At 40.0% G+C, this 27,505-nt stretch overlaps 1 protein-coding gene across 5 annotated transcripts in view; it reads right to left on the bottom strand.

Moving 5' to 3' along the window:
* LOC150094664 (NPC intracellular cholesterol transporter 1-like) overlaps positions 1-27,505 on the bottom strand; it is a 672,338-nt gene that overhangs the window by 535,741 nt on the left and 109,092 nt on the right. For all 5 annotated transcript variants that reach the window (XM_090411086.1, XM_090411087.1, XM_090411088.1 and 2 more), the window contains exon 5: positions 563-789. In XM_090411086.1, the coding sequence (XP_090267212.1) occupies positions 563-789 (227 nt within the window). The remainder of the gene's footprint in view (positions 1-562; positions 790-27,505) is intronic.

Raw genomic sequence — 27,505 nt, 5'->3', positions numbered from 1 at the left:
TATTGCCTAGCTTCTTGCTCTCCTGCTTTGTCTTTGACAACAACAGTTGGCCTGTGCATTAACCACGCTACCGGCCAGGACGTATATATACGTCCAAGTTACCATGGATGCGAAGTGAATATTAAAATTGTAATACCATTGATATAACATTGAAATATATGATGGATACGAAGTGAACGAGGATGCGTATTTGATCCATAATGGCCGGTAAGGTGGTTAAGCTTTGTCAGTCCCTTGGCTGAGCTGATATTTGGTATGTGGCTGGTTTTGCCTGCCACTGCCTTCAGCTAATCTAATACTTGGCATGTTTGTAGGTTTTTGCCTGCTGCTGCTTTGAGTGACACTTGGCATGTGGTAGGTTTTGCCTACCAATGCCTTGAGCCAATGAATGTTTTCTTTGTGGCACTGACATAATATCCTCCATTTTTTAATGATCCATCATAAATTATTTTGATTATCCAATTTCCATAGAGTAGACTCATTGCAAAAGATTAAACAGTTAATAATTTTTAAAGAAAAGTTTTTTTTCTAAGGAAACATAGGAATAGAGGGAGAATAATACCTATTTTTCTTTTCATATTCCAACATGTACTGAAAGCAGCAGTAATAAAAAGAACTAGCACAGAAGACAATATTATTGATACAAATAATGGTCCATCTATACTCAGAACTAGCCATGCTTCTTTTGGAGGAGCAATCTCTGGAAAGGAGGACATATTCAAATTGCAGGCTTCTTTACAATCAAAACAACTACATGCACTTGTATTGCCATCAGGAGATTCATAACACCTGAAAATAAAATGACATATGAGTTAACTTGAACAAATTGCATAGTGTGATTCAAGCATTCATCATGAAAAAATATTTTTCAACATTTTCAGGAATTTACAAAAAAATGTATTATAATCAGGCCTGTTAGAGTCAAAAGATTCATAACAGAAGTTTGCAATTGCAGCCAATGCTTCCTTTATAACACAATTTAATTTCATTCATCTTTTTTCCCACCTCTTCTAGTGCTGGAATTTCCTAAAGATTTACTAAACCTTGCTTTAAGGCAGTGGTTCTCAACCTTCCTACTATAGCAACCAACTTTTCACTGTTAGCATACCTCACAACTAGGATAATCATAATAAAAATATGTAAATATAACAAATGACACATAGGTTTATATTTAATTTAAATTAAATTTATACAAATTTCTTGTAATAAACACAAAGTAAACCTCTTCTAGTGCTGGAATTTCCTAAAGATTTACTAAACCTTGCTTTAGGGCAGTGGTTCTCAACCTTCCTGCTATAGCAACCTACTTTTCACTGTTAGTATACCTCACAACTAGGATAATCATAATAAAAATATGTAAATATAACAAATGACACATAGGTTTATATTTAATTTAAATTAAATTTATACAGCCTGACTGAATACAGATTTCATGTAATAAACACAAAGTAAAAAATTTGAATATATTGTCTGATAATTGAAACAAAAGTTTTTAATCATCTTCCAAATTCAAATTTAGTCCTCTTCTACTGCAGCTCTTGAAATTGAGGGAATTACTGGATACTCACAGAATCTGTGAAACAAAAATTTTGATAAGAATATGAAGTGAACTCTGAATTTATTTCCATTTTCATGTAAATGAAAGTTCATGGAAAGTTGCATGAATAGTTGAATGAAAAGTATAAACAGCAGGCCAGGAGAGTGATTCAGTTGTAAGGACAACAAAAGTGCAGTATGAGCAGAAATTAGCCAATCAGGCCAAGAAAAACCCTTATGAGTTTTTTCAATATGTGGCAAGTAGAAAGAAGAATGATTATGGTAAGATGCTGTTAATGGATTACTAAATCACTTAAGGAATTGACAATGTAGATACGAATATAAATTAAATTACACTTTAATAAATATTTCTGATATTGTCAAATTCACGTTGCCATCTTCAAAAGGAACTTACAAAAAAGGCACATGCATGTAGGCACTACAACACAGTAACTGAGAATGAAGTGATGAAGCTATTGTTCTCCTAAAAGTCCTGATGGTGCCCCCTAGCAGGCTAAGTAGGTGTTCTTGGCCGTTGGGCTGAAGGTCTGCTGATGTAAGCCTCCCAAATTTGGGGCAGTCTCATACAACCAAATTTGTTAAGATTTGGAGAGTTTCTTAGGGCTGAGGCTGATTCCATAAACAGTCTTTCGAATTTGTATTTGCTGCGGTGTATTACTGTAGCTTTCTTCCACCGTATTCTGTGGCATGTACCCAGAGCATGATCTGCAAGACCAGAATGGCTGTACTTGTGAAAATGGATGTAGTCCTTGTGTTCAGAAATTCTGATATTCGCTGTCCTGCTGTTTGGACAAAGTAAGATAGTTTACAGCTGCAAGGGACCTGGTATACACCAGGTAGGTCTAGGGGAAGTTGTATGGTCTGTAACAGGAGGTCAAGTCACATTTTTTTTAAGATTTTGGTAATTTTTTTTCTAAGGTGCCTCGGATGTAGGGAATGGCGATGGATTTAGAGTAATCCTTGTTGTGGAGGGGGGGGCTGTGGTTTGTAGGTTTTAATATTCTTTGGATTATTTTGGGGGGTAGCCATTGGCTGAGAAAGTGTTGAGGATGTGATTTAGTTCACTGTTTAGGGCCATGTCATTAGAACAGATTAGTTTAGCCATGTTGTATAGTGTTTTCACCACTCTATATTGTTGCGAGGGGGTGGAAGATTGTTGGTGAATGTACGTGCCTGTATGGGTGGGTTTTCTATAAACTGAGAAAACCAAGGTTCCATCAGGCTGGCAGGTGACTAGTGTGTCTAGGAAAGGGAAGCAGTTGTTTTTCTCTTTTCCCAGAGTGAACTTGATTCTGAGGTGTTGGTTGTTTAAATGTGTTAAGAAGGAGAGGAGTGTATCAGCGCCATGTGGCCAAATAGCGAACACATCATCAATGTAGCGAAGCCATATGGTTGGTTTTTGTGGGACAGAGGCTAAGGCTTTTTTTGCAAAGGTCTCCATAAAGAAATCGACCAAAGGTGGGGAGAGTGGTGAATACATGGCTGTCCCGTCTATTTGTTTGTAGAATTTTCCCCTGCCAAACAAAATAGCCTGAGCTCATTGTGAACTGAAATAGGACTGAGATATTGGGAGAAAATTTAGCTTGGATTAGCTGTAAAGTTTCCTTGAGTGGGACATTTGTGAATAAGGAGGAGACGTCAAAGCTGACCATTATGTCAGTATGTTGGAATGCAAGGTTTTCTAAGCTGGCTTTGAAGTGGGATTAGTTTTTTATGTGTGATGGTGTGTTGCCAGTATAGAGTGTGAGCACTTTGGCCAAATGTTTAGCTAATTTGTATGTGGGGGAATCAATGCCATCCCCTATAGAACGTAATGGCACATTTTCTTTATGTATTTTTGGGAGTCCATAAATAAGCTGTTAATGGATGACAGTATCAGATTGGTGACTAGTGAAGAGGACACAGTCGAGGTGTTCAGTGAACAGTTCATCAGGATGTTTCAACCTCAGCGTGAAATCAGAAGCTCAAATGTAGAGAATGAAATGAGAGAAAACTTAATGATGAGCGAGTAAGAGGTATATAAGGAGATCAAAGCTAGATCTCAATAAAGTTACAGGATGTGATTGACTATGGGTGTAAGAAGAATGTAATGAGGATTCTATCTCTTTCACATTGTTGTAAGTATTTATGACTGCATCGATGTATGATCATGGGCCAGTTTGCCTGTTTCAAGGGATGAAAAACTTGAGTTTATGGGTGGAAAAAAAAAAAACCTCTACCTTCGTATGAGACCAGCAAACAGACCAGATAAGGGTTCCTTACATCATGGACTGGCATTGAACCCAGGTCTTTCCACCCAAAGGGCTTCATTTATACTGACTGAGCTACATAGGCTCTGATGACATATCACGATGTGTCTTTGGGTAATGTTCCAAGAAGATAGCATCAGCCTTGGCCTACCTGTTTAACAAGAGTATTGCGACAGCAAAATCCCAAAGGAGTGGAAGGAAGGCAAAATTGTTCCACTTTGCAAAGGTAGTGATAAGATTAAGGCAACAAATTATAGGCTAATCTCTATCAGCTGGGATTGTAGTTAAGGTATTAGAGATGTCGGTGAGAGATAGGATACAAAAGTGGGTTGATAACAGCGATATTCTTTGTGCATGTCAGCATAGGTTTGTTAAAGGGAGGTTGTGCTTTACAAACTTGCTTATGTCATATAATAAGGTGATATAACAAGGTGAAGAATGAATTGGATGATGCATATACAATGGTATACTTAGATTTTGCAAAGGCTTTTGATAGACTGCCAGACACAAGTTAGTCACTAAACTGAAGTAGATGGAATTGGATAGGTGAACAGCTATCAGATAGGTATCAGCAAGTTGTGTATTGGGAGGGGGGGGGGGTTACTATCTCGAAAGAGATGTCACTATGGTAACCCATTTTATATCTTTCCATGATCCGATATTAGGTCACAACCAATAAATTAAAAATCACTGCATAGAACTTGCTCATCTATATAAGATCTTCTTCTTCTTCTTCTTCTGCAGCTTCTCCCACTTAAGTGGGGTCACTGTTTATTATGAGTCTCCTCCACACCTTCCTGTCTTGGGCTGTCACCACATCCAAGTTCTTCATATTCAAGTCCTCTTCTACCAGCTCCCTCCATCTCTTCTTTGGCCGCCCACGCTTCCGCCTTCCTTGCACATCCATCTGCATGACCCTTCTTCCCACATATTCGTCCTCCCTCCTCATCACATGACCAAACCATCTCAACCTTGCCTCCTGTATTTTCGCTCCTAAGTTCGTAACTTTCACTGTTCCCCTGACATAGTCATTTCTCAGATGATCCTTTCTGGTCACACCGCACATCCACCTAAGCATTCTCATCTCTGCTACTTCCATCCTGCTAATGTTATTTTTCCTCAGGGCCACAGTTTCTATAGCATATGTCATAGCTGGCCTCACTACTGTCCTATAAATTTTGCCTTTCAGATTGATCGGCACCCTCTTATCACATAACACTCCAGCCATCTCCCTCCAGTTCCTCCAACCTGCTTGTATCCTGCATCCCACTTCCTTCTCACCTCCTCCATCTTCTTCCACTGTCGAACCTAAGTATCTAAAGTCTCTCACCTTCCTGATGACATTTCCTTCCAGCTCCAGGTCTGTCTCCTGGCCACCGCCCACTGCGCAACACATATACTCTGTCTTACTTCTGCTCAGTCTCATACCTCTCTCTTCCAGTACTTTTCTCCATCTTTCCAGTTTAGTTTCCGCTTCTTCTCTTGAATCTACACACAGCAAGATGTCATCTGCATACAACATTGTCCAAGGTGCATCTTCTCTCACCTCCTCTGTTACCACCTCCATCACAATATTAAACAGCAAAGGACTTAATGCTGACCCTTGATGAAAGCCAACTGTTACTTGAAAACTTTCTGTCTGTCCCAAACAGGTCCAAACACTTGTCTTCACATTTCTGTACATTTCCTGCACCAACCTGACATATTTCTCCGGCACCTTCTTCTCCCTCAGACACCTCCAGACTTCTTGCCTTGGCACTCTATCGTATGCTTTCTCCAGATCAATAAATACCAGATGTAGCTCCCTTTGTTTCTCTCGATATTTTTCCATCATCTGTCGTAACCCAAAGATAGCATCTGTTGTTGATCTGCCAGGCATGAAGCCAAATTGTTCCTTTGCAATCTCCACCTCCTCCCTCAATCTACCATCAAGAACCCTTTCTAGGATCTTCATTGTGTGGGACATCAACTTTATTCCTCTGTAATTTTTACAGTCTTGTGCATCCCCTTTACCCTTGTAGATGGGAACAAGAGTACTCTCCCTCCATTCCTCGGGTACATTTTCCTGTTGGCAAACTTTCATGAACAGGTTCCACAGCAGGTCAATTCCCTCTTCCCCCAGTGCCTTCCATGCCTCCACTGGAATTCTGTCGGGGCCCACCGCTTTTCCATTCCTCATCCTCTTCATGGCCTCCGTCACTTCCATTCTACTGATGTTCTGCACCATCCCCTCAGAAGGCTGCCCATCTCCTCTGTGAGTCCTCGCATTTTCCTCATTCAGATGTCCCTCAAAGTATATTTTCCATCTGTTTCTTATGTCCACATCCCGCCATAATACTCTTCCTTCAGCATCTTTGATCTGCCTCACATGTAAGATGTCCTTAGCTGCTTTATTTCTACATTTCGCTAGTTGGTAAATTTTTCTCTGTCCTTCCTTTGTTTCTAATTGATCATACAGATCTTGATATGCCATGGCCTTCGCCTATGCCACAACTCTCTTGGCTTCTTGCTTTCTCTCTTTGTACACCTCTCTGTCCTCTTCCACTCTTGACTCATCCCACTTCTGCTTTGCCTTCCTCTTAGCTGTCACTGCCACTTGTACATCATTATTCCACCACCAACCCTCCTTCTGCTCTCTAATCTTTCCAGATGTCTCACCAAGCACCTCGATTGCACAGCTCAGGATTACTTTTGAATTATGTTTCCACCAATCTTGTACACTTTCCAGTCCATCAGATATCCTCTCTAACACTCTCTCCCTAAATTGATTCCTCACACTCTCTTCTTTTAAGCGAAACCACTTAATTGTCTTCATCCCATGGCAACCAGAAGTTCTTATCTTCGATCTTAATTTAAAGTCTGCACACAGCAGTCGGTGTTGTTGTGCTACTTGATCTGTTGGAATTACCTTACAATTTGTCACAACCTTAAGATGTTTTCTTCTAGTCAAAATGTAGTCAATTTGTAAGCTGTTGTTACCACTTCTAAATGTTATCAAATGTTCTTCCCTCTTGAAGAAAAACGAGTTCACAATTGCCAGATCAAACGCTACTGCAAAGTCCACAACCCTCTCTCCTTCCTGGTTCATCATTCCCACTCCGTGGCCACCATGCACTCTTTCACAGTCTCTATTCTGTCTTCCTATGTGCCCGTTCAAGTCTCCTCCGACAATCACCATCTCATTTTCTTCCAATTCCCTCATTTCTTCATCTAACACGTTCCAGAACTCATCTTTTTCCTCTGCTGTACAACCAACTTGCGGGGCATATACACATAATACGACCACCCGCTCTTCTCCAAGACCCAATTTCATTCGCATGATCCTGTCGTTCCTTCTACCCACGTCCAGTACTATATAAGATCAAAGTGACCAAATCTATGTGTAGAAGTCCAGATATGATGTCTGATTAATTAGATAATAAAACTGCTACTGACTTTATGTCATTATCCATCTAATCATTGAAGCAATTCTGTTATTTTTATGAACTTCGTAATGCATACTCTTCAGCTCCTTATCACCCCAAGAGCTACTACCTTCTCCCCAAACTAAAATGTAGCCCCATAAATACATTACCAGTCCTCCATCTCTGAATTTGGTTTCCTAAATGCTAATATTTAAATTGAGAATTAAATTGACATTAAACTGGTATGTGTTACTTAACTTCCTGCCTTAAGAGCTTTTTCACTAATAAACTTTCCTAAGGCCTGATTAATATCATTAAAGAGAGCAGCTCAAGGACAGAGCCCTGATCTACTTGCCACTCTTCTATTAGTAGCACTACTATTGGACTGGATGTTTACCAGATCATCTAGTAAATGGTGTTAAATAGTGCCTGAGGATGGAGAGAATAAAATCATATGCCTTATAATAAAACTCCATTTCCAACTTCTCTGATCATAGTTTTAGTATGGCATTTTTTGTATGCTACTAATTTTGACCACAGTGACAGATCAATCCAACCTTTCTTGGATGTGCACATGAAAGGCAGTGATGTTTCATGAGGGATAGTCTTGAAAGTCACCAGTGTCTCCCCCCCTCCACCACGATCCCAGTACCTCTGGAAGGCTTCTACAATTTCAAGTGTTGTGGTCTTGTTTTGACCATCTTCATTAATGTAGAGGCATTCTGTGGAGGAAAGAAATTTTGCCACTTCTTTCCTCCACTTGCCTTTACTTTGGAACGTTTATTTCTAGATATATTTCTCAGATGATGCTATCACACTGTATGCCCTGATACTGGCTGGCAAGAAACCAGCCTCAGGGAGTCCACACCAATTTTATTTTTTTCTAAACAATCAAACATGAGCACAATAGCATTAAGGTCCAAAATGTTGATATTTCATGCCTTCCTTCCTTACTCTAGAGATAAGGCATGATAATGATACATAGAATGGGCAAGTCTTGAACCCCCCCCCAGGTCAAGTGTAGTCTGTTTTATGGGGAGTGTAAGCCCTCTAGATGTCATTTAGCTAAGCAAGAAGAATTTTTAGTAATCTGTAGATATATGTTCCTGTTCTTGGATTTCCCCCTGCTTTGTCTAAAGACAGATTTTCCACACACACACACACACATGGTCTCTCATTCCATTAAGATGACATGATGGGAACCATATGGATAGTTTTCCAACCTCTGGAAGAAGGCAAGTCTTTGTTTTAAATGAATCAGGGCATAAATGCTAATAAGCCTAATTGTACAGTTCAGTACTTCCAGTCTTCTAGGACTCCATTCTGCATCCTTCTGAATGTTATAGAAATGTTAATCACCATGAACTGCTCAAGAATTTCTAAGAATTGTTTGGGTGAAGGTATATAAGTAAATTTTTGTCTTACATTCTTCAGTTCTAGTTTAGTGACTCGTAATACAACCAGTGTATAACGTGCAAGTTAATAAATTTCGTGATTAATTTTTTAAAATTAATTTTTAATATAAACATGGCTGATTTTGAGTATGGCGTTAGTAATAAAGGTGGTCAAATTATAATTTACAAAGGATTCGAGTTTGTTCGTCACCGTGAAACTGCTATCGGAACTATTCATTGGCGTTGTGCAAAGTTTAGAACTTTACATTGCCGATCGCTGCTCCATACCAGAGACAACAAGATTATCCATGAGTCTTCAGAACACTGTCATGTTAATAGGACTTTTGAATCTGAAGCTCATCAACTTGCAAATCAAATGAAAAGAAAAATGTCAAATCCAGGTACAACGGTTCGTGCAATTATAGCTAACAATTTAGTGACTCTATCAGACGGATTAAAAATGTGCCTATCGAAGAAGAGCTCCATGACGAAGCGATTAAATAGATCCAAAGCTAAAACAATTGGAAACGTTCCATCAAATCCAGATAACAAAAAACTTGAAATACCAGAGAAATACTCTAAATGGATTATTCATGATTCCGGGACAGAAGATCCAGAATGTATAATAATAATTGGTCACAAGACTCTTCTAGATCAACTTGTAGTTAACGAATTTTGGCTAGCAGATGGTACATTTAAAGTGGTTCCAGAAATATATTATCAGTTATACAATATTCATGTCCAATATGATTCAGAGTAGCTTTTCCTTGTCTACTGGCTCTTCTACCAGGGAAAAAGGAAGAAATATACGTGAAGATGCTGAACATGTTACTGGAGAAAATTCCTCAAGCTCGACCACGAAAAATTTTCGGATTTGAAACAGCAGCAACGAATGCTTTCCATGCCATGTTTGAAAACATCGAAATTGGTGTCTGCTTTTTCCACTTATCACAATCTATTGTACGCAAAGTAAATGAATGTGGACTAAAATCTCTATATGAATAAAATCAGTCATTTGCAGTACACATTAAAATGTTACAATCACTTGCATTTTTACCAGAAGAAGAAGTGTTAGAAACATTTTTAGAAGTTGCTGATCTGTTCTCTAATTTAGACGAATATAATGAAAAAATCGAAGAAGTTCTCCTTTACTTCGAACGTATGTATATTCGAGGTCGACAGCTCAGGAACAGCACTTATAGACAACCTCTATTCAATATTTCTACTTGGAACCATAGACACTCTGCAGCCAACTGTATAGCTAGAACTACAAATTGTATCGAAGGATGGCACTATGGACTTCAGTCTCTCTTTCAGTATTCCCATCCAACTGTTTGGAAATTTTTGGATAACATTGTTAAAGAATTATCTTTACAACATACAAACTATTTCAGCATTTAACTGGTCAACGAAACCCAGGACGTCGTAGGTACATTTTGTTAAAACAACGTATTTCAAATATTGTACAAAATTATGACTCTAATAGACGATTAGAATTTTTATGTTGTATAGCTTATATGATTTAGTCATCATCATCATCATCATCAAATTCCTGCCATGTACCCTCAAGGGGTGTACAGGATATGACAGTACTACATGAAAAAAATTACATCATTACTAACTTCCTATCTACAATTTTCCTCCAAATCAGTCTGTTACTTGTCAAGACTCCAACATTATCAGATCTTATATTTCTATCATCTAAGGCACTTTGTACCGTATCAATCCACCTATATCTTGGTCTTCCTCTGGTCGTTTTCCTGCCAACCTGGCAGAGAACACTTGTTTTGCTAATCTTTCCTCTCCCATTCTATTTAAGTGACCATACCATCTGAGATTAGCTCTGCTAACGCATTCCTGGATGCTGACAATGTCAAGTTCTTTCCTAATATCCTCATTTTTAATATGATATTGCCACTGATGCCATCTGTTCACGCCTCTAATCTTTCTCAGACTCTCATATCTGCGGTCTCTAGTCTTTGGTCAAGTGTTTTACTTCTGACCCAGCTCTCAGATCCATAAGTTAAAACTGTTTGAACACAGTCTTGTATACAGCTAATTTAGTGTTCCGACTAATTTCTTTCTTATTCCATATGAATTTATTCAATTCACTTCCCACGATACCAGCTTTGCTGATTCTGTTGTCTATTTCTATATTTAGTTTACCATCTTCAGTAAAAATTGTGCCTAAGTAGCTGAAATGTTTTACTTGTTCCACAGGTTCTCCATTCACAACACAGTTGACATTTTCAATGATTCTGCCTATTTTCATTGTCTTTGTCTTTTTATTGCTGACCTTCACACCATATCTATTACAACAGCTATTCAATTTAGTCAGAGAATCTTGCAGACTTGTAGCGGATTTATTTAGAAGTATAACATCATCCGCATAAAGCAAAGAGCTGACATTAACATCTCCAATTTTGATATCAGGTTTAATACCACATTCCTTCATAATGTGATCCATATAGATAATGAATAACAGAGGGGATAATGTACATCCTTGTCTCACACCAGATTTAACATTAAACCATCTTCCTGTACTTCCTTCAATTCTAACTGCTGACTCACAACTCAAATAAAGACTAAGTATTGCTTGATATAATGCCCCATTGACACCATATAATTGCAGCGTATTGAATAGCTTCTCTCTTTGGCACCTTGTCATATGCCTTTTCCAAATCGACAAAACTTAAATACAGATCTTTGTTATATTCCCATGCTTTCTCGACTATTTGTCGTAAAGTGAAGATCTGATCCTGACAGCCTCTATTTGGCCTGAATCCAGCTTGTTCTTCACCAAGCTTTTCTTCCACAATTCTTCTCAAACCTTTTCTCAAGTATACTTGCATAGATCTTGCCAGGAACACTCAGTAGGGAAATACCTCTGTAATTCTCACATTCAGTTTTATTTCCCTTTTTATATATGGGTACTATGAGAGCTCTACTCCAATCGTCGGGAATTCGTCCCTCTGTGTGGGGGGGGGGGGGGGTGGGGGGGGGGGGGGGTGGGGGGGGGGGGGGGTGGGGGGGGGGGGGGGTGGGGGGGGGGGGGGGTGGGGGGGGGGGGGGGTGGGGGGGGGGGGGGGTGGGGGGGGGGGGGGGTGGGGGGGGGGGGGGGTGGGGGGGGGGGGGGGTGGGGGGGGGGGGGGGTGGGGGGGGGGGGGGGTGGGGGGGGGGGGGGGTGGGGGGGGGGGGGGGTGGGGGGGGGGGGGGGTGGGGGGGGGGGGGGGTGGGGGGGGGGGGGGGTGGGGGGGGGGGGGGGTGGGGGGGGGGGGGGGTGGGGGGGGGGGGGGGTGGGGGGGGGGGGGGGTGGGGGGGGGGGGGGGTGGGGGGGGGGGGGGGTGGGGGGGGGGGGGGGTGGGGGGGGGGGGGGGTGGGGGGGGGGGGGGGTGGGGGGGGGGGGGGGTGGGGGGGGGGGGGGGTGGGGGGGGGGGGGGGTGGGGGGGGGGGGGGGTGGGGGGGGGGGGGGGGTTACTATCTCGAAAGAGATGTCACTATGGTAACCCATTTTATATCTTTCCATGATCCGATATTAGGTCACAACCAATAAATTAAAAATCACTGCATAGAACTTGCTCATCTATATAAGATCTTCTTCTTCTTCTTCTTCTGCAGCTTCTCCCACTTAAGTGGGGTCACTGTTTATTATGAGTCTCCTCCACACCTTCCTGTCTTGGGCTGTCACCACATCCAAGTTCTTCATATTCAAGTCCTCTTCTACCAGCTCCCTCCATCTCTTCTTTGGCCGCCCACGCTTCCGCCTTCCTTGCACATCCATCTGCATGACCCTTCTTCCCACATATTCGTCCTCCCTCCTCATCACATGACCAAACCATCTCAACCTTGCCTCCTGTATTTTCGCTCCTAAGTTCGTAACTTTCACTGTTCCCCTGACATAGTCATTTCTCAGATGATCCTTTCTGGTCACACCGCACATCCACCTAAGCATTCTCATCTCTGCTACTTCCATCCTGCTAATGTTATTTTTCCTCAGGGCCACAGTTTCTATAGCATATGTCATAGCTGGCCTCACTACTGTCCTATAAATTTTGCCTTTCAGATTGATCGGCACCCTCTTATCACATAACACTCCAGCCATCTCCCTCCAGTTCCTCCAACCTGCTTGTATCCTGCATCCCACTTCCTTCTCACCTCCTCCATCTTCTTCCACTGTCGAACCTAAGTATCTAAAGTCTCTCACCTTCCTGATGACATTTCCTTCCAGCTCCAGGTCTGTCTCCTGGCCACCGCCCACTGCGCAACACATATACTCTGTCTTACTTCTGCTCAGTCTCATACCTCTCTCTTCCAGTACTTTTCTCCATCTTTCCAGTTTAGTTTCCGCTTCTTCTCTTGAATCTACACACAGCAAGATGTCATCTGCATACAACATTGTCCAAGGTGCATCTTCTCTCACCTCCTCTGTTACCACCTCCATCACAATATTAAACAGCAAAGGACTTAATGCTGACCCTTGATGAAAGCCAACTGTTACTTGAAAACTTTCTGTCTGTCCCAAACAGGTCCAAACACTTGTCTTCACATTTCTGTACATTTCCTGCACCAACCTGACATATTTCTCCGGCACCTTCTTCTCCCTCAGACACCTCCAGACTTCTTGCCTTGGCACTCTATCGTATGCTTTCTCCAGATCAATAAATACCAGATGTAGCTCCCTTTGTTTCTCTCGATATTTTTCCATCATCTGTCGTAACCCAAAGATAGCATCTGTTGTTGATCTGCCAGGCATGAAGCCAAATTGTTCCTTTGCAATCTCCACCTCCTCCCTCAATCTACCATCAAGAACCCTTTCTAGGATCTTCATTGTGTGGGACATCAACTTTATTCCTCTGTAATTTTTACAGTCTTGTGCATCCCCTTTACCCTTGTAGATGGGAACAAGAGTACTCTCCCTCCATTCCTCGGGTACATTTTCCTGTTGGCAAACTTTCATGAACAGGTTCCACAGCAGGTCAATTCCCTCTTCCCCCAGTGCCTTCCATGCCTCCACTGGAATTCTGTCGGGGCCCACCGCTTTTCCATTCCTCATCCTCTTCATGGCCTCCGTCACTTCCATTCTACTGATGTTCTGCACCATCCCCTCAGAAGGCTGCCCATCTCCTCTGTGAGTCCTCGCATTTTCCTCATTCAGATGTCCCTCAAAGTATATTTTCCATCTGTTTCTTATGTCCACATCCCGCCATAATACTCTTCCTTCAGCATCTTTGATCTGCCTCACATGTAAGATGTCCTTAGCTGCTTTATTTCTACATTTCGCTAGTTGGTAAATTTTTCTCTGTCCTTCCTTTGTTTCTAATTGATCATACAGATCTTGATATGCCATGGCCTTCGCCTATGCCACAACTCTCTTGGCTTCTTGCTTTCTCTCTTTGTACACCTCTCTGTCCTCTTCCACTCTTGACTCATCCCACTTCTGCTTTGCCTTCCTCTTAGCTGTCACTGCCACTTGTACATCATTATTCCACCACCAACCCTCCTTCTGCTCTCTAATCTTTCCAGATGTCTCACCAAGCACCTCGATTGCACAGCTCAGGATTACTTTTGAATTATGTTTCCACCAATCTTGTACACTTTCCAGTCCATCAGATATCCTCTCTAACACTCTCTCCCTAAATTGATTCCTCACACTCTCTTCTTTTAAGCGAAACCACTTAATTGTCTTCATCCCATGGCAACCAGAAGTTCTTATCTTCGATCTTAATTTAAAGTCTGCACACAGCAGTCGGTGTTGTTGTGCTACTTGATCTGTTGGAATTACCTTACAATTTGTCACAACCTTAAGATGTTTTCTTCTAGTCAAAATGTAGTCAATTTGTAAGCTGTTGTTACCACTTCTAAATGTTATCAAATGTTCTTCCCTCTTGAAGAAAAACGAGTTCACAATTGCCAGATCAAACGCTACTGCAAAGTCCACAACCCTCTCTCCTTCCTGGTTCATCATTCCCACTCCGTGGCCACCATGCACTCTTTCACAGTCTCTATTCTGTCTTCCTATGTGCCCGTTCAAGTCTCCTCCGACAATCACCATCTCATTTTCTTCCAATTCCCTCATTTCTTCATCTAACACGTTCCAGAACTCATCTTTTTCCTCTGCTGTACAACCAACTTGCGGGGCATATACACATAATACGACCACCCGCTCTTCTCCAAGACCCAATTTCATTCGCATGATCCTGTCGTTCCTTCTACCCACGTCCAGTACTATATAAGATCAAAGTGACCAAATCTATGTGTAGAAGTCCAGATATGATGTCTGATTAATTAGATAATAAAACTGCTACTGACTTTATGTCATTATCCATCTAATCATTGAAGCAATTCTGTTATTTTTATGAACTTCGTAATGCATACTCTTCAGCTCCTTATCACCCCAAGAGCTACTACCTTCTCCCCAAACTAAAATGTAGCCCCATAAATACATTACCAGTCCTCCATCTCTGAATTTGGTTTCCTAAATGCTAATATTTAAATTGAGAATTAAATTGACATTAAACTGGTATGTGTTACTTAACTTCCTGCCTTAAGAGCTTTTTCACTAATAAACTTTCCTAAGGCCTGATTAATATCATTAAAGAGAGCAGCTCAAGGACAGAGCCCTGATCTACTTGCCACTCTTCTATTAGTAGCACTACTATTGGACTGGATGTTTACCAGATCATCTAGTAAATGGTGTTAAATAGTGCCTGAGGATGGAGAGAATAAAATCATATGCCTTATAATAAAACTCCATTTCCAACTTCTCTGATCATAGTTTTAGTATGGCATTTTTTGTATGCTACTAATTTTGACCACAGTGACAGATCAATCCAACCTTTCTTGGATGTGCACATGAAAGGCAGTGATGTTTCATGAGGGATAGTCTTGAAAGTCACCAGTGTCTCCCCCCCTCCACCACGATCCCAGTACCTCTGGAAGGCTTCTACAATTTCAAGTGTTGTGGTCTTGTTTTGACCATCTTCATTAATGTAGAGGCATTCTGTGGAGGAAAGAAATTTTGCCACTTCTTTCCTCCACTTGCCTTTACTTTGGAACGTTTATTTCTAGATATATTTCTCAGATGATGCTATCACACTGTATGCCCTGATACTGGCTGGCAAGAAACCAGCCTCAGGGAGTCCACACCAATTTTATTTTTTTCTAAACAATCAAACATGAGCACAATAGCATTAAGGTCCAAAATGTTGATATTTCATGCCTTCCTTCCTTACTCTAGAGATAAGGCATGATAATGATACATAGAATGGGCAAGTCTTGAACCCCCCCCCCAGGTCAAGTGTAGTCTGTTTTATGGGGAGTGTAAGCCCTCTAGATGTCATTTAGCTAAGCAAGAAGAATTTTTAGTAATCTGTAGATATATGTTCCTGTTCTTGGATTTCCCCCTGCTTTGTCTAAAGACAGATTTTCCACACACACACACACACATGGTCTCTCATTCCATTAAGATGACATGATGGGAACCATATGGATAGTTTTCCAACCTCTGGAAGAAGGCAAGTCTTTGTTTTAAATGAATCAGGGCATAAATGCTAATAAGCCTAATTGTACAGTTCAGTACTTCCAGTCTTCTAGGACTCCATTCTGCATCCTTCTGAATGTTATAGAAATGTTAATCACCATGAACTGCTCAAGAATTTCTAAGAATTGTTTGGGTGAAGGTATATAAGTAAATTTTTGTCTTACATTCTTCAGTTCTAGTTTAGTGACTCGTAATACAACCAGTGTATAACGTGCAAGTTAATAAATTTCGTGATTAATTTTTTAAAATTAATTTTTAATATAAACATGGCTGATTTTGAGTATGGCGTTAGTAATAAAGGTGGTCAAATTATAATTTACAAAGGATTCGAGTTTGTTCGTCACCGTGAAACTGCTATCGGAACTATTCATTGGCGTTGTGCAAAGTTTAGAACTTTACATTGCCGATCGCTGCTCCATACCAGAGACAACAAGATTATCCATGAGTCTTCAGAACACTGTCATGTTAATAGGACTTTTGAATCTGAAGCTCATCAACTTGCAAATCAAATGAAAAGAAAAATGTCAAATCCAGGTACAACGGTTCGTGCAATTATAGCTAACAATTTAGTGACTCTATCAGACGGATTAAAAATGTGCCTATCGAAGAAGAGCTCCATGACGAAGCGATTAAATAGATCCAAAGCTAAAACAATTGGAAACGTTCCATCAAATCCAGATAACAAAAACTTTGAAATACCAGAGAAATACTCTAAATGGATTATTCATGATTCCGGGACAGAAGATCCAGAATGTATAATAATAATTGGTCACAAGACTCTTCTAGATCAACTTGTAGTTAACGAATTTTGGCTAGCAGATGGTACATTTAAAGTGGTTCCAGAAATATATTATCAGTTATACAATATTCATGTCCAATATGATTCAGGAGTAGCTTTTCCTTGTCTACTGGCTCTTCTACCAGGGAAAAAGGAAGAAATATACGTGAAGATGCTGAACATGTTACTGGAGAAAATTCCTCAAGCTCGACCACGAAAAATTTTCGGATTTTGAAACAGCAGCAACGAATGCTTTCCATGCCATGTTTGAAAACATCGAAATTGGTGTCTGCTTTTTCCACTTATCACAATCTATTGTACGCAAAGTAAATGAATGTGGACTAAAATCTCTATATGAATAAAATCAGTCATTTGCAGTACACATTAAAATGTTACAATCACTTGCATTTTTACCAGAAGAAGAAGTGTTAGAAACATTTTTAGAAGTTGCTGATCTGTTCTCTAATTTAGACGAATATAATGAAAAAATCGAAGAAGTTCTCCTTTACTTCGAACGTATGTATATTCGAGGTCGACAGCTCAGGAACAGCACTTATAGACAACCTCTATTCAATATTTCTACTTGGAACCATAGACACTCTGCAGCCAACTGTATAGCTAGAACTACAAATTGTATCGAAGGATGGCACTATGGACTTCAGTCTCTCTTTCAGTATTCCCATCCAACTGTTTGGAAATTTTTGGATAACATTGTTAAAGAATTATCTTTACAACATACAAACTATTTCAGCATTTAACTGGTCAACGAAACCCAGGACGTCGTAGGTACATTTTGTTAAAACAACGTATTTCAAATATTGTACAAAATTATGACTCTAATAGACGATTAGAATTTTTATGTTGTATAGCTTATATGATTTAGTCATCATCATCATCATCATCAAATTCCTGCCATGTACCCTCAAGGGGTGTACAGGATATGACAGTACTACATGAAAAAAATTACATCATTACTAACTTCCTATCTACAATTTTCCTCCAAATCAGTCTGTTACTTGTCAAGACTCCAACATTATCAGATCTTATATTTCTATCATCTAAGGCACTTTGTACCGTATCAATCCACCTATATCTTGGTCTTCCTCTGGGTCGTTTTCCTGCCAACCTGGCAGAGAACACTTGTTTTGCTAATCTTTCCTCTCCCATTCTATTTAAGTGACCATACCATCTGAGATTAGCTCTGCTAACGCATTCCTGGATGCTGACAATGTCAAGTTCTTTCCTAATATCCTCATTTTTAATATGATATTGCCACTGATGCCATCTGTTCACGCCTCTAATCTTTCTCAGGACTCTCATATCTGCGGTCTCTAGTCTTTGGTCAAGTGTTTTACTTCTGACCCAGCTCTCAGATCCATAAGTTAAAACTGGTTTGAACACAGTCTTGTATACAGCTAATTTAGTGTTCCGACTAATTTCTTTCTTATTCCATATGAATTTATTCAATTCACTTCCCACGATACCAGCTTTGCTGATTCTGTTGTCTATTTCTATATTTAGTTTACCATCTTCAGTAAAAATTGTGCCTAAGTAGCTGAAATGTTTTACTTGTTCCACAGGTTCTCCATTCACAACACAGTTGACATTTTCAATGATTCTGCCTATTTTCATTGTCTTTGTCTTTTTATTGCTGACCTTCACACCATATCTATTACAACAGCTATTCAATTTAGTCAGAGAATCTTGCAGACTTGTAGCGGATTTATTTAGAAGTATAACATCATCCGCATAAAGCAAAGAGCTGACATTAACATCTCCAATTTTGATATCAGGTTTAATACCACATTCCTTCATAATGTGATCCATATAGATAATGAATAACAGAGGGGATAATGTACATCCTTGTCTCACACCAGATTTAACATTAAACCATCTTCCTGTACTTCCTTCAATTCTAACTGCTGACTCACAACTCAAATAAAGACTAAGTATTGCTTGATATAATGCCCCATTGACACCATATAATTGCAGCGTATTGAATAGCTTCTCTCTTGGCACCTTGTCATATGCCTTTTCCAAATCGACAAAACTTAAATACAGATCTTTGTTATATTCCCATGCTTTCTCGACTATTTGTCGTAAAGTGAAGATCTGATCCTGACAGCCTCTATTTGGCCTGAATCCAGCTTGTTCTTCACCAAGCTTTTCTTCCACAATTCTTCTCAACCTTTTCTCAAGTATACTTGCATAGATCTTGCCAGGAACACTCAGTAGGGAAATACCTCTGTAATTCTCACATTCAGTTTTATTTCCCTTTTTATATATGGGTACTATGAGAGCTCTACTCCAATCGTCGGGAATTCGTCCCTCTGTCCAGGCTTTCTGAACTATGCAGTGCAGCCACTGTAAGACTCTTATACCACCATACTTCAGCATTTCTGGTCGAATATCATCTACTCCTGCTGCCTTTCCACATTTCAAGCCTTTGATGGCTTTTTCTACTTCAAGTATGGATATGTATTCCTGACTGCATGCCTGGTCAGTGTTTTTTATCACTGTGCTGTCATCACTGCTTGTTTCATTTAGCAGTTTTTCAAAGTAATCACTCCATACTTCAAGGATATCTTTTTCTCCTGTTTTCATGTCACCTTTATCATCTCTAATTCCTTTTATAGCACTCTTTCCTCCATTCTTAAGCTTTTTCAACAACCTCCAGAATATTTTGCCACCTTCTTGATATTTATTTTCTATATTCTTGCCAAAGTCCTCCCATGACTTTTGTTTAGCTAGTTTTACACACTGTTTAGCTTTCTTACATTTGTCTCTGTATTCTGTAAGAGTAAAAGCTGACTTATTTGCCAGGAACTTTTGATATGCTTTCTTCTTTTCCTTCACTGCCTCTTTAACTTCCTGTGTCCACCAGGGAGTTCTGATTTTTTTATCCTTGCACACAACCTCACCACATACCTCTCTGGCAGAATCAATCAATGTTTCCTTCAGAGTTTGCCACTGAATCTCCAAAGTTTGATTCCTGTTCTCAAATTCTTTCATTTTCTTTTCAATAATATTTCTGTATTTTAGTCTACAGTTCACATCTGAGAGCTGCTCAACTTTTATTCGCTTTAAAACTTTCTTACATGTTATTCTTTTCAATATGAAATTCAATTTTATCCTGCTCAAGACTAAATAGTGATCACTTCCAATTTCAAATCCTCTGTACACTCTGGTGTCCTGCACCAGGGAGAAAACATCACTATCAACAATAACATAGTCAATGAGACTTTTCTTATTCCTAGCCTCTTCTCTCCATGTGAATTTGTGCACATTTTTATGTTGGAACATGGTGTTAGTAATAACCAGTCCATGTCCTGAGCAGAAATCCAACAGATATTTGCCATTATTATTAGCTTTGCTCTTTTCTCCAAATTTTCCCAAAATATTTTTGTATGTCTCACAATCATTTCCTACTCTACTATTTAGATCCCCAACAAGGACCAACTTTTCCTTTTTCATTGTGTCAGTTGCTTTTTCTAAAGCGTCAAGAAATTCCTCCACTTCTACCTTAGTAGAACCTTCTGTGGGACCATAGGCACAAATAAGTCTCATTGTCCAGTTCCCCATTCTCATATTTGCCCACATTACTCTACTTGAGACTGACTGCCATTCAAGAAGATTAGCCTCGTATTTTGTGTTGAATACTATGGCTACTCCTTCTTTTCCTTGATTGTCATTACCTGAATATAACATTTTGTATTTATTGCTCAGAAAGATCTCGCCAGTTTTGGTCTTTTTTGTTTCAGTCACCCCTATTATGTCGATCTGGTACTTATCTAATTCCTCAGCTAGCTCCATTTCTTTGCCATTCAGGCTTCTTACGTTGATAGTACCGATCTTTAACTCTGGTGATGTTGAGTTGGGGTTTGTTTTCAGATTTGTTCCAGTAGCTGACTTTTCGCTGTTCGCCCTGGTTCCCTGGCAAAAACAACGGGAGCCTTGTTTAACCGGGCGACGCCCCAGCCGGCATGAAATTTTGTCATGTTGTACCATCATTTTTTATTTTGGTTTAACCAATAAGAATACAATTTGGTCGGCTAAATCCCAAATTGCCAGCCCATCCTCGTTCGTTCAGTATCAAAGTAGATACCCAACAGGGTGCACCACGAGAAGGTGAGGATTGGACATTAGGTCAGAAGCATGGTCGGTTCTCCGCATTCCTTTAAAGGCTATGTGGAGGTCTCCTCTCAGTTATACAGCTTTGACCCTTAAGCACCCCATATACGACACCAGCTGGCTCTCCTACTCCAATTGCACAGATCAAGCAGGTACAGAGGCTGTCATTTGCATCACTAATGACCTGACACAAATAGAACACATACCTACCAGAATACTGGACAACCCCAACCACTTTCTGAATACCTTGAATCTCTTCCCAACTAGTGCCCCATCCAAGTACACTGTGTATGTAGTCTACCTTTTAGGTGGCTCAGACCATAATCTTGTACTGATCACTTCTCATGAAACAGCACAAACACAATTACTTGCATTCATGCATAATATGGCATTATAAGAAAGCCAAGTAGGACGATCTATGCAACTGCTATGCCACATTTCCTTGGATTCTCATTGCATCCAGCCATCTGACCCAAACCTATGTGATGAACATATCTTGGAGATAATTCTTATCGGCATGGAAAAAAACATTTATCTCTCGTTCCACCTAAGTTCCCATCCCCTATCTTAGCCATGGTTTTCTGAGCATGTTAAAGCTGTAAGAAGAAGAATCGAGCACACCATAATAACTGGTTTGCATCCAAAACTCGACCCACTTATTACAAAAGCCAGGAAGAGTTGAAAGAAAACTATCATATCTTATGGCTTTAAGAGAGCTAAAAGCAGGAAACTTGCATCCTATCCACTTGGCAGTCATGCATTCTGGTCTCTAGCCAAAGCCATAGATCACAACTTCTGCCCAACACTGCTGTATCTAATGGCTCAGCCACATCATCACCTATAGAAAAAGCCAATCTTCTGGCTTCCTACTTCTCCAATTCTTGTACTGATGATCTTGGTAAATTATATATTTGGTTTAATCCTTTATCCAAGTGTATCGTGGTAAAGGTGGTATAAGTTCTGATCACTTGATGCCTTAGTATCCTATAATGCAAAAGCACGTATCCTTATGGTTATGTACAATGCTAGGCATTATGGAAAGGGTCACTACCCAGACCGGTTTCAACCTTTATTGAGGTCTTGTCAGTGGGAGCCAGACCCAGAGGCGGTGATACTAAGGTGGAAGTAATGCAGAAATCATATCACCACATACCACTTGCCAAATGGTGTCAACACCTTATTATTAAAATTCTCCGGATTAGAGATAGTTGATGGAAGATTTTTTCACTTGGCTATGCTACCAATTATATATTTGGTTTAATCTTTTATCCAAGTGTAAGATATTAAAGTAATGAAAAGAACCATCAACACCGACTCATACACTACTTTGAAGACTCTCTCATCTAATAAATGACCAACAGTATGCATTCCATCACTACTGATCAACAGGGGGATTTACTAACCTATGTCACCCATCTCATCCCATCTTCCATTGATGTGGAAGAGCAGGAGAGTAAGACAGGAGAGATTGAAGGAGTGGAAATGAATGTGGAAGTGAGTGGTATGAGTATAGAAAATGAGAGAATGGGTGTGCAAGAGGAGCAGGGAAACGGCGAGGCTCAGGGTGGACAGGGATACACAGCGTGAGAAAGGTGGATGCTCCAAGAGGAGGTGAGAGAATGTGTAGGCAGGAAAGTAATGGGATAATCAGGGATCAAAAGGAAACAGATGGAATTGCAAAGGGTTCTAAAATGAAGAAGCAGAAAGGGAAATGGCCCCAGTCCAGCATGGAGAGATCACATCGAGTGAGTGGTATCAGTGGAACTAGCTGTAGATCCAGAAATGAGTTGTTGTGTTTGTATACCAATGCTAGAAGTATAAGAAACAAGGCGGATGAAATGGTTGCACTAATTGCGTCTGTGCACCCAGAGATTGTCGGAATAGTTGAGACATGGTTACATGAGGATGACATCCTGACAGGAATAGAGATGGAAAGGTATGATGTGTTTCGTGAGGATAGAAGGGGTAAAAAGGGAGGGGGAGTGCTATTGATGATAGAGAAAGAGTTATGTCCATACAAGGTAGAGATGCAAGAGGGAAATGGGGCCAGTGGTTTTGAGGCAGTATGGTGTGAGATAGAGGTGAATAGAATCAAATACTTGGTGGGATGTTGTTATAGACCTGGTAATGTGGATGGTGGTGATAGTGAAATGTATAGTCAAATAAGCCAAGCAAATAAGAAAAGGGTGATCATTATGGGTGATTTTAATTATGGCAATATAGACTGGAATGAAGAGATAGCAACTGGAAGTAAAGAAAATGAGTTTCTTGAGTTTTTGAGGGATAACTACCTCAGACAGTATGTAACAGAGGGCACAAGAGGATTAAGGGTCTTGGATTTGGTCATCTCATCGGAGGATGTAATTATCAATGAGGTATCAAATCATCCACCAATTGGTGAAAGTGACCATGAGGTGATTACTTGGGTGGTTGCCAGCAGTGCAAGGACCCCAGTGAAAAAAGGGTATATGTGGAACTACAAGGGGGGGTGATTATGAAGAGCTCAGGAGACAGCTTGCAGGTGTAGCATGGAATGAGGAGTTAGCTGGAAAAGAGATCAATGCAGCTTGGAGGATTTTCAAAAAATATTTAGTGGATGCAATGTCTAAATGTATACCACGGGTGAGAAGGTTAAATAAGTTAGGTGTGAGATGGATGAATAAAGAGATTAAGCATGCAATACAGAGAAAAAGGGCATTGTGGAGGCAGCATAAGAGAAGTGGAAGTAACCAATTTCATGAGTTCTACAAAGACCAGGCAAGGAGAGTGACTTGGTTGGTGAGAGTAGCTAAAGAGAGGTATGAACAGCAGTTAGCTAATGAAGCTAAAAAGAATCCTAGGGAGTTCTTTCGATATGTAGCCAGCAAAAGAAAGAATGATTATGGAAGGATGACATTGATTGGAGGAAATGGTATAAAGACAGCTGTTGCAGAATGTGTGGTGGAGATACTTAATGAACAGTTCATAAAGATCTTTCAATCTTGTGAATGTGACTTCATGAAGAGATTAAGAGCAGTTGATGATGGGGAGGAGAGACTGACTGTAAGTGAGGAAGAGGTGTTTGGGGAGTTGAGTAAACTAGATGTAAATAAGGCTGTGGGACTTGATAATATATCACCGCGTATTCTGAAGGAATGTGCCAGAGAGTTGACACCTGCCTTGACATATTTTTTTAATACGAGTCTTGCACTTGGTCAAATCCCTAAAGAGTGGAAGGAGGGCAAGATTGTGCCACTTCATAAAGGAGGTGATCGAACTCAAGCATCAAACTATAGGCCTATCTGTGTGTCAGGTGTTGTGGTTAAGTTGTTGGAGAAGCTTGTGAGAACTAGGATCCAGAGTTGGGTTGACAACAATGGTATAATCTTTGATGGACAGCATGGATTTGCTAAAGGGAGGTCGTGTTTTAGTAATCTACTTACTTATTACAATAAAGTGACTGCTTCCTTGGACAGAGGAGAAGGATACACAGTAATATATTTGGATTTTGCAAAAGCTTTTGATAGAGTACCTCATGATAAGTTGACAGTCAAACTAGAGCAGATGGGGTTGGATATTAGATTAGTGCATTGGATTGGAGACTGGCTATCTGATAGGTATCAACAAGTTGTGTATGGGGATGCAATATCCAGGAAAAGGAAAGTCACTAGTGGAGTGCCTCAGGGATCTGTTTTAGGGCCATTACTATTTAACTTGTATATTAATGATATTGGCGAAGATTTGGATGGAGATATTCAGTTGTTTGCAGATGATGCAAAGTTGGGACGAACCATAAAGAGTAGTGAAGATGTTGTGGTCTTGCAAGAAGACTTGAATAAATTGAGTGATTGGGCAAGCAAATGGGGATGTGAGTTCAATGTTGCAAAATGTAAGGTTTTAAAATTTGGAAAACAAAGATGGGATGCAGAATTTATGCTTGGTAAGAATATATTGTTGGAAGTAGAGGAAATAAGAGATCTGGGAGTGATGGTGGATAAGGATCTAAAATTTAGGGGACACATCGCCAAAATTGTGAAGACAACACAAAGACTTCTGGGAATGATGAGGAGGACACTGACGTGTAGAAGTAGGGAGATTCTTGTTCCATTGTATAAGGCTTTGATTAGGCCACACATGGACTATTGTGCCCAGATTTGGTCACCTGGTTTTCAGAAGGATGAAGAGATGTTGGAAAGGGTCCAAAGGCGACTGACTAAGGTAGTTTCTGACCTCTGGAATGTCGAGTATGAGGAAAGATTGAGGAGATGTAATTTGCAGAGTCTAGTGGAGAGAAGGAAGAGGGGAGATATGATAGAGACCTACAAGTTGGTAAGGGGTTGTTATAGGATCAATGGTGGAGAAGTTCTACAGAGAATAGTGGGAGATCAGGGGAGAACTAGAGGTCATGCCTGGAAACTGTATAAAGAGGGTGTGAGTAGGGGAGTGAGAGGCAGGTTTTTTTCGTGCAGAGTTGTGAATGATTGGAATGCCTTGCCTGAGAGTGTGGTGTCTGCAAGGAGTTTGAATGTGTTTAAGACCCGGTATGATGAGATGTGTGTGAGATAAAAGGACCTCCTAGATGAGTCTTTGACTCCATGAGGTGTTGTTTAATAATAATAATAATAATAATCTATGCACAAACACCATGGAAAGGTTTGGCAAATACCATGACAAAATCTGGACAAATGCAATGGAAAAGTTTGTTGAGTTCTCATAGTTGCCTTTGATATCTCCAAGGCTTTTGACCAAGTCAGCAAAAAAGTCTGTTAGGGAAACTCCCATCATTTGGTCTGTCAACTGATTTCTGTAGTTAGACTTCTGCTTGTGTGTCTTGTGAAAGCCAGTTAAACATCACTCATCATGTGGGATGCAGGAAGATAAGTAAATTTAATATTTAAATGTGTGTGGATATTATTGAAATCTTAGATTAATTATTAATGTGAGATATTTGATTGTGGAATGCAGTGTTTGGATAAATTTCTTAGGTAACTATATTTGTTAGAACACTGATACAACATGGTGGTGAAAAGAAAATCATTGCATAGGTCTGCATGGAAGACAAATAAAGTAAATGGCAAGGATTTCTCAAAAATGGTATGGTGCTGTGAATGGAGTATATATACATGGGAAAATGTTGCAGATATTTATGTAGAGAGGCTAAATAAGAGAAAACAAAATGAGTATAGATAAGCAGGAAATGCGATATTTTGATGGACCATGAGGCTTGCTTAAATATGAATTTAAATAGTTTAAATATGAGTAGGGAACATTGGATCATAACTGACACAGCAGTTGAAGATTGTGCAAATGTTTAGATATTGGGTGTAAGTGACATCAAGAAAAAAGTTCGATTGACAATACAGCAGGTGATAATGATGTTAAAAAAAAACAGAGTGAAATTAACAATAATGTGAGAAATAATGATTGAAAACAGAGTGCAATTAATGGTAAAAAGTGTGTGACTGGAGATTCAACATGGTGAGAGTGAATGATAGCAAAAAAAAAAAAAAAAAGATGCCAGATTTGAAAGTTAGTGAAGATGAGGCAGATGCAGAGTGAAATGGAGAGAATTGGAGAAACATATGGAAGAGTGAAAAAGATGAAAACAATTGATGCTGGTATGAAAAAGATAATGAAAGACCTGCAAGTAGAGCTGATGGTGATTCAATTATTAGTGTGTGGTAAACAAGAAGATGCACATGAATGTAAAACGAATATGTCTCCATATCCAATGAGGAATTGTATATGAAGACTAAGTGAGCAAAGAAGTTGGCAGTGGTAGTAGGTATAAAAGACTTGATTGGGAACAAGAAGAGTGTAAGATTTAGATATCAGGAGGCTGCTGAAAAGGATAAAAGATAATAGAGTGAAATGAATGGTAGTCAGTTTGTTGCACAGGTATGACAGTAAAGAGATAAGGTGGAGAGCAAGAATTATGAATGATACATTAGCAGAAATGTGTGAAGAGAAAGGAGTGCAATTTGTTAATGTGTGGAATGAGTTTGAAAAAGAACTAAACTGCATAAGAATGATGGACTGCATTTGAATAGTTTGGAGAGACTGCTGCTGGAAGGGAAAGTAATGAGTTCAGAGAATGAATCTGAGCAAGTAACAAACAATGTGTAAGAGCAATAGAGTAAGAAAGGAGAGATTGAAATGGTGCTTACGAATGAAGTGGAAAGCATGAGTGTAGAGAATGAGAGAACAATGTGTGCAAGACAAACATGGAAACTCAGCATGAGAAAGGTTGATGCTCCAAGTGGATGTGGATGTGAATATACAAAAAGGGAAGAGGATGGAGTTAAAGTAATACCTTGAGCAAAAAGGTAAAGCTAATTTTTTGGAGGCAGAGAAGACAATATTTGTAATATATTTGTGCTAAGAGATTTGAGGTTACTCTTACCCGAGGAAGATAAATCTCATCATGCATGAGGATTTGGGTGTTGTCAAAAGTAAGGCTGGAAGAGATGGGT

The sequence above is a fragment of the Typopeltis vanoorti genome, chromosome 21 (assembly GCF_054136105.1).
Source record: "Typopeltis vanoorti isolate ZY-2024b chromosome 21, IOZ_Tvanoo_1.0, whole genome shotgun sequence".
Taxonomy (NCBI): Eukaryota; Metazoa; Arthropoda; class Arachnida; order Uropygi; family Thelyphonidae; genus Typopeltis; species Typopeltis vanoorti.
The sequence above is the reverse complement of the archived record's forward strand: the minus strand, read 5'-3'. Positions and strand labels throughout refer to the sequence as shown.